This window comes from Salmo salar, chromosome ssa02, assembly GCF_905237065.1.
Source record: "Salmo salar chromosome ssa02, Ssal_v3.1, whole genome shotgun sequence".
NCBI classification, from domain to species: domain Eukaryota; kingdom Metazoa; phylum Chordata; class Actinopteri; order Salmoniformes; family Salmonidae; genus Salmo; species Salmo salar.
The window spans coordinates 82,653,367-82,666,195 of NC_059443.1; the positions used below are offsets into that span (position 1 = coordinate 82,653,367).

The 12,829-nt window shown below is 39.4% G+C and overlaps 1 protein-coding gene across 2 annotated transcripts; it reads left to right on the forward strand.

Moving 5' to 3' along the window:
* The first annotated feature begins 211 nt into the window (after window positions 1–211).
* On the forward strand, window positions 212–10,983 carry LOC106595305 (zinc finger and SCAN domain-containing protein 31-like). Of its 2 annotated transcripts, none has more exons than XM_014186687.2 (2): window positions 212–916; window positions 9,694–10,983. In XM_014186687.2, exons 1-2 carry the CDS (start codon window positions 496–498, stop codon window positions 9,990–9,992), a joined length of 720 nt encoding a protein of 239 aa, XP_014042162.2. In that variant the 5' UTR covers window positions 212–495; the 3' UTR covers window positions 9,993–10,983. The 2 variants fall into 2 exon arrangements, with proteins under 2 accessions (XP_014042162.2, XP_014042159.2); XM_014186684.2 differs by having other exon boundaries at window positions 221–916; window positions 9,691–10,983.
* The last annotated feature ends 1,846 nt before the right edge of the window (window positions 10,984–12,829 follow it).

Consider the following 12,829-nt stretch of genomic DNA (forward strand, 5'->3'; position numbering starts at 1 on the left):
TTATCTTTTCATAAAAGGATTTATTAATTATGTACATATTCATATTCAGCTTCTACATCTGTGTAGAGGTACTTAGAAGTAAGAGAAAACATATCTGGTTATTTTTCAATTATGTTTTTGTGACGTTTGCCAGAATTGTTAATTTCATTAAACTGCGTTACCCACTCCAGTCAGCAGATGGCGATGTGACTTTCAGGTGATGCTTCTTGGTGACGTGTATTCTAGTGGACGGGACGTGATGTTTTTTCAACAACAACACGGCTACTGATTCAACCACCTCGCTAGCTTGCAAGTAAACATAAAACCTAAATATTGAAGCTCTTTCGACCATTTGTGTTTATATGAATCTCAGTGTTTTAAACACAAGTCTGTTTACGTATACATTACTTAACTTACATGCAATTTGCTTGTTAACTTAAATAGCACATTTGTTAAATTCATACTGATTTTAGCACTAGGCTAGTTGCTAATGCTAACTAGCTAACATCCCCGACCATGAGCTCACTAAGCTATTGCACCCTTGCTAAAGAAGAGGATGGCTGCTGGACGGAGAAAGAACCTCTGGGACTGAACATTGTCGTGAAAGAATTAGAGGATATTCGAGTGAAAGAAGAGGAGAATATTACAGTGAAAGGACAGGAAGAAGCTTTCAGAATAAAACAGGAGGCAGAGGAGGCTGTTACATTGAAAGAAGAGAAGGAACATTTTGTAGTGAAAGAGGAAGAGGGGATAGAGGCTGTCACAGTAAAAGAAGAGGTAGAAGCTTTCAGAATGATAAAGGAGGAAGAGGCCATAACATTGGAAGAAGAAGAGAATTTAGTGAAAAAAGAGGAAGAGGAGGCTATCTCAATAAAAGAGGAGGAAGATGTTTTGGGAGTGACAGAGGAGGAAGAGACTGAAGATCCGATTACCACCAGTGAGTACTGTCTTTAAAACAGGGGACTCAAACTGCCGTTGTTGAACTAATGTGGGGTTTTAAAGGGGCATTCTACTGAAGTTCTACACTTGAATATGTTGTTCAGTACTGTATGAGTTGTTAAAGGAGAAGACGGCCATTGGTACATGCGTGTTTTGTTTAACTAAATTATGTGGCCAATAGCCCAGGCCATTGATTCTAGGAGAATTATAAAAGCCCAATGAGCTTAGTTCAACTGTCGTACCCCAGGGGTAGGCCTATTTACTTTTGAGTCATTTAGCAGACACTCTTATCCAGAGAGACTCACAGAAATAGCCAAATTCACTAATTTGAAGTGGTGTCCACATACTTTTGTATAAACAGTATCTTATATTAGTTCTGACCATTTTGAAGAAACGTATACTGCCTACGGCGTCTCAAGATGGACAAACAGTACTATTGCAGTTTTTAAGTACTATTAATTGGAGTAGCCTATGTGAGCACACTCGTTAGGTTCGCCAGCCGAACCGAAGCATGCGCAAGGCTTTAGGCTTTTGGGGCAGCAGGTAGCCTAGTGTTTAGAGCGTTGGGCCAGTAACCGAAAGGTTGCTAGATTGAATCCCCGAACTGACAAGGTACAAATCTGTCGTTCTGCCCCTGAACAAGGCAGTTAACCCACTGTTCACCGGTAGGCCGTCATTGTAAATAAGAATTTGTTATTGACTGACTTGACAAGTTAAATAAAGGTTAAATAATTTATTAATATTTTTAAATAGGCAGGGCTTCGATATTAACGCTTTGTCCGCTTGCCTGGCACAAGTTTATTTTTAAATAGTCAGACAACAGAGGAACTAGATAGCCAATTAGCTAAATAGTTATTAGTCACACGCGCCAAATACAACAGGTGTAGACCTTAGTGAAATGCTTACTTACAAGCCCCTAACCCACAATGCTTACTTACAATACATTGACATGTATTCATGTCAACTGCTTGTCCCCACTCTCCTAAAATAATTTACCACCTGCACTCGTGTTTAACCTCAAATTGGCCGACACGCAGCAGTCGATACACCTGCACAGTTGTTGAAACCAAACGCTGCCTACTCCGTTTGGAAAACCGTCTCTCAACAACTCAACGTTGACTTCTCCTCTATTCAATACAGGCCATGTAATTCTGACAAGTTACCAAAATATTCCTAGAAAAGCCTAATTGACAACCAGGGGTGGGAAAAAAACACCTAATTGTCATACCTGTGTAAAAGATACCTTAATGAAAATGACTCAAATGAAAAATACTAGTGAAATAAACCAAAAAGTATTTGGTTTTAAATATACTTAAGTATCAAAGGTAAAAGTATAAATAATTTAAAATTCCTTATTAACTCTACCTACATGTACATATTACCTCAATTACATCAACTAACCAGTGGCCCCACACATTGACTCTTTACCGGTACCCCTGTATATAGTCTCCACATTGACTCTGTACCTGTACCCCCTGTATATAGCCTCCACATTGACTCTGTACTGGTACCCCCTGTATATAGCCTCCACATTGACTCTGTACTGGTACCCCCTGTATATAGCCTCCACATTGACTCTGTACTGGTACCTCCAGTATATAGCCTTCACATTGACTCTGTACCGGTACCCCATGTATATAGCCTCCACATTGACTCTGTACTGGTACCCCCTGTATATAGCCTCCACATTGACTCTGTACAAGTACCCCCTGTATATAGTCTCCACATTGACTCTGTACCGGTACCCCCTGTATATAGCCTCCACATTGACTCTGTACTGGTACCTCCAGTATATAGCCTTCACATTGACTCTGTACCGGTACCCCCTGTATATAGCCTCCACATTGACTCTGTACCTGGTACCCCCTGTATATAGCCTCCACATTGACTCTGTACCGGTACCCCCTGTATATAGTCTCACTATTGTTATTTTACTGCTGCTCTTTAACTACTTGTTACTTTTATTTCTTATTCTTATTTGTAATTTTTAAATTGAATTGTTGGCTAGGGACTTGTAAGTAAGCATTTCACTGTAAGGTCACCTGTTTTATTCGGGCGCTTGTGACTAATACAATTTGATTTGATTTATATTAAGCAAACCAGATTGGAAGATTTTTTTTTTTTTTTTTTTTTTTTTACGGATAGCCAGGGGCACACTCCTACACTCAGACATCATTTACAAATTGTGTAAATTGTGCTTGTGTTTAGTGAGTCTGCCAGATCAGAGGCCATAGAGATGACCAGGGCTGTTCTCTTGAAAAGTGTGAAAAGCTAACGAGTACTTTTGGGTGTCCGGGAAAATGTATGTCATAAAAAGTACACTATTTTCTTTAGGAATGCATTAAAATAAAAGTTGTAGAAATATATATATATATAAATTGTAAAGTACAGTTCCTCCCAAAAAATGACTTAGTGCTACTTGAACATATTTTTACTTAAGTAAAAATGACAAGTAATTCAAATGCTGTCAAGATCTCCCCAGCAGTAAGCATGCCCCTGTTTTAACCTACAAATAGATCACCATCTGTGTAAACACAGACATTTACGTCCCACCTTAGCCATTTGATCCCTGGTTCATTGAGTGAGGGAATTATTTTATAAAGACATCAAAAGTATTTGGTTGTAATTGTAATGTTGCAGGGTGGTCAACCATCGTTCAGGAGAGATACTGCGTCACAACACCATGGTGAAACTACTTCAATCAGGTGTGTTAGTTAGAGGTCGACCGATTTAGGATTTTTCAACGCCAATACCGATTATTGGAGGACCCAAAAAAGCCGATACCGATTAATCGGACGGTTTTTATATATATATTTGTAATAATGACAATTACAACAATACTGAATGAACAATGAACACTTTTATTTTAACTTAATATAATACATCAGTAAAATCAGTTTAGTCTCAAATAAATAATGAAACATGGTCAATTTTGGTTTAAATAATGCAAAAACAAAGTGTTGGAGAAGAAAGTAAAAGTGCAATATGTGCCATGTAAAAAAGCTAACGTTTAAGTTCCTTGCTCAGAACATGAGAACATATGAAAGCTGGTGGTTCCTTTTAACATGAGTCTTCAATATTCCCAGGTAAGAAGTTTTAGGTTGTAGTTATTATAGGAATTATAGGACTATTTATCTCTATACCATTTGTATTTCAAATACCTTTGACTATTGGATGTTCAAATAGGTACTTTAGTATAGCCAGCCAAATCTCAGGAGTTGATTTGCTTGAAGTCATAAACAGTGCAATGCTTGAAGCATTGCGAAGAGCTGCTGGCAAACGCAGTAAAGTGCTGTTTGAATGAATGCTTACGAGCCTGCTGCTGCCTACCACCGCTCAGACTATATCAAATCATAGACTTCATTATAATATAATAACACACAGAAATACGAACCTTAGGTCATTAATATGGTAAAATCCGGAAACTATAATTTCAAAAACAAAACGTTTATTCTTTCTTTCAGTGAAATACGGAACCGTTCCGTATTTTATCTAACGGTTGGCATCCCTAAGTCTAAATATTCCTGTTACATTGCGCAACCTTCAAAGTTATGTCATAATTACGTAAAATTCTGGCAAATTAGTTCGCAACGAGCCAAGGGGCCCAAACTGTTGCATATACCCTGACTCTGCGTGCATTGAATGCAAGGGAAGTGACACAATTTCCCTAGTTTAATATTTCCTGCTAGCATGAATTTCTTTTAACTAAATATGCAGGTTTAAAGAAATATACTTCTGTGTATTGATTTTAAGAAAGGCATTGATGTTTATGGTTAGGTACATTCGTGCAACGATTGTGCTTTTTTGGCAAATGCACTTTTGTTAAATCATCCCCCGTTTGGTGAAGTTGGCTGTCTTTGTTAAGAAGAAATAGTCTTCACACAGTTCGCAATGAGCCAGGCGGCCCAAACTTCTGCATATACCCTGACTCTCTGTTGCACAGAACGCAAGAGAAGTGACACAATTTCCCTAGTTAAAAGAAATTCATGTTAGCAGGCAATATTAACTAAATATGCAGGTTTCAAAATATATACTTGTGTATTGATTTTAAAGAAAGGCATTGATGTTTATGGTTAGGTACATTGGTGCAACGACAGTGCTTTTTTCGCAAATGCGCTTGTTAAATCACCCGTTTGGCGAAGTAGGCTTTGTTTCAATGATAAATTAACAGGCACCACAGATTAAATGCAACGCAGGACAAGCTAGATAAACTAGTAATATCATCAACCATGTGTAGTTAACTAGTGATTATGTTAAGATTGATTGTTTTTTACAAGATTCGTTTAATGCTAGCTAGCACCTTACCTTGGCTCCTTGCTGCACTCGCATAACAGGTAGTCAGCCTGCCACGCAGTCTGCTCGTGGAGTGCAATGTAATCGGCCATGATCGGTGTCCAAAAATGCTGATTACCGATTGTTATGAATACTTGAAATCGGCCCTAATTAATTGGCTATTACGATTAATCGGTGGACCTCTAGTTCAGGGAGGCCAACCATCCTCCGGGAGAGCTACTTGGTGTGCAGGCTTTTACGAAATGTTTAGAGGAACAAGAACTGAGAACAAAAGTGATCTATACTGTTCCGGAACAGAACTGTTATTTTAAGAGCATGGGAACAGGTTAACATGACATTTATTTTATGTTCCGGGCATTTTGACAACAAAAAAACCCGCTTTAAAACAGTTAGAGTTTAATGGCTGTGATGGGGAAAAAACTGAGGATGGATCAACAACATTGTAGTTACTCCACAAAACTAATCTAATTGACAGAGTTGAAGTAGGAAGCCTGTACAGAATACAAATATTCCAAAACATCCATCCTGTTTGCAATAAGGAACTAAAGTAAAACTGCAAAGAATGTGGCAAAGAAATTAACTTTTATTTTATGTATTTATTTAACCTTTATTTAACTAGGCAAGTCAGTTAACTTCTTTTGGCTCAAATCCCGTTAATGGGATCGATTTGACAACAGCCAGTGAAATTGCAGGGCGCCAAATTCAAACAACAGAAATCTCATAATTAAAATTCCTCAAACATACAAGTATTCTAAACCATTTTAAAGATAAACTTCTTGTTAATCCAACCACAGTGTCCGATTTCAAAAAGGCTTTACGGCGAAAGCATACCATGCGATTATGTTAGGTCAGCGCCTAGTCACAAAAAACAGCCATTTTCCAGCCAAAGAGAGGAGTCACAAAAAGCAGAAATAGAGAAAATTAATCACTAACCTTTGATGGTCTTCATCAGATGGCACTCATAGGACTTCATGTTACACAATACATGTATGTTTTGTTCGATAAAGTTCATATTTATATCCCAAAATCTCAGTTTACATTGGCGCGTTATGTTCAGTAATGTTTTGCCTTCAAAACATCCGGTGAATTTGCAGAGAGCCACATCAATTTACAGAAATACTCATCATAAACTTTGATGAAAGATACAAGTGTTATACATAGGATTAGAGAGAAACTTCTCCTTAATGCAACCGCTGTGTCAGATTTCAAAAAAGCTTTACGGCGAAAGCACACTATGCGATAATCTGAGTACAGCGCTCAGCCACCAAAAGAAACCATACAGATACCCGCCAAATTGTGGAGTAAACAAAAGTCAGAAATAGCTTTATAAATATTCACTTACCTTTGATGATCTTCATCGGAATGCACTCCCAGGAAACCCAGTTCCACAATAAATGTTTGTTTTGTTCGATAAATTTCATCTTTATGTCCAAATACTTCCTTTTAGTTTGCGCGTTTAGTTCACTAATCCAAATGCACAAAGCGGGGGAACTAAGTCCAGACGAAAAGTCAAAAAAGTTCCATTACAGTTCATAGAAACATGTCAAACGATGTATATAATCAATCTTTAGGATGTTTTTATCATAAATCTTCAATAATATTCCAACTGGACAATTCCTTTGTCATTAGAAAGGAAAGGGAACGGAGCTCGTGCTCACGGCTGCGCGCGATAAACAACTCATAGCTTTCAGCTGAGGCACTTACTGTGAGTGGTCTTATTCTCTCCCCTTTCACAATAGAAGCCTGAAACAACTTTCTAAAGACTGTTGACATCTAGTGAAAGCCTCAGGAAGTGCAATCTGACCCCATTTACTCTGTATATTGGATAGGCAATCACTTGAAAAACTACAAACCTCAGATTTCCCACTTCCTGGTTGGATTCTCTCAGGTTTTCGCCTGCCATATGAGTTCTGTTATACTCACAGACATCATTCAAACAGTTTTAGAAACTTCAGAGTGTTTTCCATCCAAATCTACTAATAAGCAGGCAGTTTAGTCTGGGCATGCTTTTCATCCGGACGTGAAAATCCTGCCCCCTTGCATAACAGGTTAAGAACAAATTCTTATTGACAATGACGGCCTACCAAAACGCAAAATGCCTCCGGCGGGGACGGGGGCTGGGATTAAAATAAATACAATATAAATAGGACAAAACACACATCACAAGAGAGACAACACTACATAAAGAGAGACCTAAGACAACAACATAGCAAGGCAGCAACACAACATGGTAGCAGCACAAAACATGGTAGAAACATTATTGGGCACAGTCAACAGCACAAAGGTCAAGGAGGTAGAGACAACAATACATTACACAAAGCAGCCACAACTGTCAGTAAGAGTGTCCATGATTGAGTCTTTGAATGAAGAGATTGAGATAAAACTGTCCAGTTTGAGTGTTTGTTGCAGCTCGTTCCAGTCGCTAGCTGCAGCGAACTGAAAAGAGGAGTGTCCCAGGGATGTGTGTGCTTTGGGGACCTTTACCAGAATGTGACTGGCAGAACGGGTGTTGTATGAGGGCTGCAGTAGATATCTCAGATAGGGGGGAGGGAGGCCTAAGAGGGTTTTATAAATAAGCATCAACCAGTGGGTCTTGCGACGGGTATACAAAGATGACCAGTTTACAGAGGAGTATAGAGTGCAGTGATGTGTCCTATAAGGAGCATTGGTGGCAAATCTGATGGCCGAATGGTAAAGAACATCTAGCCGCTTGAGAGCACCCTTCCTGACGATCTACAAATTATGGCTCCGTAATCTAGCATGGGTAGGATGGTCATCTGAATCAGCGTTAGTTTGGCAGCTGGGGTGAAAGAGGAGCGATTACGATAAAGGAAACCAAGTCTAGATTTATCTTTAGCCTGCAGCTTTGATATGTGCTGAGAGAAGGACAGTGCGCTGTCTAGCCATACTCCCAAGTACTTGTCTGAGGTGACTACCTCAAGCTCTAAACCCTCAGAGGTAGTATTAACACCTGTGGGAAGAGGGGCATTCTTCTTACCAAACCACATTACCTTTGTTTTTGAGGTGTTCAGAACAAGGTTAAGGGTAGAGAAAGCTTGTTGGACACTAAGAAAGCTTTGTTGTAGAGCATTTAACACAAAATCCGGGGAGGGGCCAGCTGAGTATAAGACTGTATCATCTGCATATAAATGGATAAGAGAGCTTTCACCTGCCTGAGCTATGTTGTTGATGTAAGTTGAGAAGAGTGTGGGGCCTAGGATTGAGCCTTGGGGTACTCCCTTGGTGACAGGCAGTGGCTGAGACAGCAGATTTTCTGACTTTATACACTGCACTATTTGAGAGAGGTAGTTAGCAGAGATACCAATGCTCCTTAGCCGGCCCACAAGAAGGGAATGGTCTACCGTATCAAAAGCTTTGGCCAAGTCAATAAAATGTGCGTATGGAACATTTCTGGGCTCTTTTTATTTTTAGCTCATGAAACATGGGAACAACACTTTACATGTTGCGTTTAAATTTTAGTTGCGTTGAATTAAGTTGCATGTGTGTTAATCTGAGTAAATAGGGTTAGAATGTTAGAATGTTAAATACAATTCTATGGCAAAGCAGTTCATACCTGGTGCTTTTCTCCACGTTTTAAAAGTGTCTATTATTTTTTTTTTGGGGGGGATGATAATTTTTTGTCTGCTGATAGTTGCTTCAGGGGTATTGAGTCTAATAAGGCCGTAGGATCAGTCCAACTGTTGTTTAATTCAGATTTATATAGATTTTCATAGACACTTTTAAAATTGTCATTAATACCGTCACTAGTCTATTTACCCATTAGGTCTAATGCATGTATCCTATACTGACTAGTCTATTTACCCATTAGGTCTAATACATGTATCCTATACTGACTAGTCTATTTATCCATTAGGTCTAATACATGTATCCTATACTGACTAGTCTATTTATCCATTAGGTCTAATACATGTATCCTATACTGACTAGTCTATTTATCCTATACTGACTAGTCTATTTACCCATTAGGTCTAATACATGTATCCTATACTGACTAGTCTATTTATCCATTAGGTCTAATACATGTATCCTATACTGACTAGTCTATTTATCCATTAGGTCTAATACATGCATCCTATACTGACTAGTCTATTTATCCATTAGGTCTAATACATGTATCCTATACTGACTAGTCTATTTATCCATTAGGTCTAATACATGTATCCTATACTGACTAGACTATTATCCATTAGGTCTAATACATGTATCCTATACTGACTAGTCTATTTACCCATTAGGTCTAATACATGTATCCTATACTGACTAGTCTATTTATCCATTAGGTCTAATAAATGCATAACACCACTAAGTTGAATAGTGTTTTTATTGGCCTACAAAGCACTACAGCCACTCTGTGATGACAAGCTCTAGTCTAGATTAAACCTCATAGGAAGACAGTGTTATTATGTGGAGGTTTCATTCAAGTCTCTCTGTTTAACTAAACTCTCTGTTTGTCTTCAGCAGGGGAGAGACCAGACACAGACTCTCACTGTGACAGCTTGAAGAGTGCTTCAGGGGAACCAGACCCAGAGACGTCCAAACCAGAACGACGACGACACTGCTCTCAGTGTGGAAAGAGTTTTAGCTGGTTTGCGAACCTGAAACGACATGAGAGGACACACACAAAGGAGAGACCCTACCAATGCATTCAGTGTGGAAAGAATTTTAATTCATCAGAATATATGAAAAAACATGAAAAAATACACTCTAAGCCTTACCACTGCTCCCAGTGTGAAAGAAGTTTTACCCAACGGGGGACCTGAAATCACATGAGAGGACACACACAGGAGAGAAGCCTTACCACTGCTCACAGTGTAAAAGGAATTTTTTCTCATCGGGGTCCTTGAAAAGACATGAGGGGACACACTCTGTGGAAAAACCTTTCCACTGTTCTCATTGTGAAAAGAGTTTTAGGAATTTATGGAACCTGAAAGAACATGAGCAAAGACACACAATGGAGAAGCCTTTCCACTGCTCCCACTGTGGAATAAAATTTACATGGTTTCAACAACTTAAAGAGCATGAAAGAATCCACATTGTAGAGAAAAGTTATCAGTGCCTCCGGTGTGGAAAGATATTTATGCAGTTAGGGCACCTGAAAGTCCATGAGGTAACGCACACAGGGGAGAAGCCTTACCAATGCTCCCAGTGTGGAAAGAGATATAGTACCTCACATGGACTTAGAATTCATCAGAAAACACACATTGTCCTCCCACAATTGTCTCATATTTTTGACTGAGAATGTGTTTTTGTTTATGCTACATGAAATCTAATTATAGAAAGTGGACTCAAAAATACATTTGTATGATTTATTTTTATTTTAAAATATAAATTGAATATGGAGTGAGTAAGTGTATGGCTTTCCCAGATTTCTATTTCCAAAAAATGGTAGTTAAGTATGTTAAAAGGTAGCTTTTCTGTGTTGGAATGGTGTGCATATCCCAACTACAGAATGTTGTGGGCGTATACAAGTCTTATGATTTTGACAGAAGCCCTTTATCTACCTTACCAGAGTCAGATGAACTAGTGGATTCCATTTTTATGTGTCTGTGTCCAGTATGGGGGAAGTTTGAGGTAGTTTTGTGAGTCAGTGCTAACTAGATGAAATAGCTGAATCCACTCATTTTAAGGGGTAATCTTGCATATTCCCACTATTGATGAATAATATGTGTAATTATGTAGGCACTTCAACAGTTGTTCCATCCCTGAGCCCAATGTGCCTAAATAAATAAAAGAGGAGACTTGATGAGTGAATGTGTATTTTGTTATTTTTTTGTATTTAACCTTTTATTTAACTAGGCGAGTCAGTTAAGAACAATGACGGCCTATACCTGCCAAACCCGGATGACGCTGGGCCAATTGTGCGACGCCCAATGGGACTCCCAATCATGGCCGGTTGTGATACAGTCTGGAATCGAACCAGGGTGTCTGTAGTGACGCCTCAAGCACTGAGATACAGTGTCTTAGACCGCTGTGATACAACCTGGAATGGAACCAGGTACTGTAGAGATGCAGTGTCGTAGACCACTGTGATACAGCCTGGAATCGAACCAGGGTGTCTGTAGAGATGCAGTGTCTCCGACCGCTGTGATACAGCCTGGAATGGAACCAGTTACTGTAGAGATGCATTGTCTCAGACCACTGTGATACAGCCTGGAATCGAACCAGGGTATGTAGTGACAGCTCTCGCTGCCGCCACTTGGGAGCCACTCGATGACAGAAGTGAGTCGTTTTTAGTTCAGTTACCTTTGCTTGCTGGGTACAAGCAAGCAATGGTGTCCAGACAAACACCTTTATAGCGTCCTCAGAGCATGTGCAGACCAGCTGGTTGGGGAGGTGAGGCATCGGTGTGGTTTTCCCTTTATAATCTCTTCCACATACATCTCATGTCTGAGCCGTTTTGTCCCTATACTATCTGTTTTGCCTTTTGATTGTCTTACGGAGCTCATAGCTGGTCTGTTTTATACTCGTCCATGTTTGCAGTCATTTTTACCGTGGTTAAATGGGGTGGTTCGTCCTTTCAGTTGACAGGATAAGTGGATAATGTGATGTCATTATCTGGTGTATGAATGAGAGTTATGTGATGTCATTATCTGGTGTATGAATGAGAGTTGTGCCATGGTGTGAGGAAAAGTGTATACATTTGGGTGCTATGGGGTGGGGCTTCAAGTCTTCAGGGGGCAGTTTTTCAAAAGTTCTCTGGATTTCACCTATCGTATATAATTAAACGTTAGAAATGGGTTTTTCAAAACATAAGAATTCGATTCTGATCCCAAATCTTACCTTTAAAGAGGAATGGAAACACTTTAGGAAGTATATCCTAAGCAAAGAGATGTATTCAATCCACTAATACTAAACATGTGCATTTAACATAAAAACATCTCTATATTTAGTATTTTGATCGTCGACAAGGTTTATTTGTTTTTTTTGTTCCGGAACTCCAATTTGAGCAGCAGCAGCTGAAAAATGAGCTCCTACAAATATTGAAATTTACATGGTTTTTAGAGTGAAGTACATCGGAAAAAAGCAAAAGAAATCTGCAAGACTGAATAGGAGAAAAAACAAGCAACAAACAAAGAAGATAGGCTTTTGAAAAATAACTATTTTTCATAAAATGGTAGTTATCTTAGCTAGCTGAATTGTTTACCAGTTGCTAAGCAGTTGCTAGGGACTCTTTTGGAAGAAGCTAGCTAGCTAACGAAGAACAACAAAGAATATCTAGTTAACAGAAGAAAAGAAAGAGAAAATCAGGACAGAAGAAAAAGGATATCAAAGTGAAACAGTTCTCTAAAGACACAAGAGACAATAATACAAGAAACAACACTTCTGTAGCTTGTCAACTATGTGTCTGTCTATCCCTGTTCTCTCCCCTCTGCACAGGCCATACAAACGCTTCACACCGCGTGGCCGCTGCCACTCTAACCTGGTGGTCCCAGCGCGCACGACCCACGTGGAGTTCCAGGTCTCCGGCAGCCTCTGGAACTGCCGGTCTGCAGCCAACAAGGCTGAGTTCATCTCAGCCTATGCTACCCTCCAGTCCCTAGACTTCCTGGCGCTGACGGAAACATGGATTACCACAGATAACACTGCTACTCCTACT

What these genes read in the sequence shown, in the direction of transcription:
- LOC106595305 (XM_014186684.2), top strand. Translation starts at nt 496, where the DNA reads ATGAGCTCACTAAGCTATTGCACCCTTGCTAAAGAAGAGGATGGCTGC. An exon ending in TGAAGATCCGATTACCACCA is followed by an intron (nt 917 to 9,690) that starts GTGAGTACTGTC and finishes GTTTGTCTTCAG; the next exon opens with CAGGGGAGAGACCAGACACA.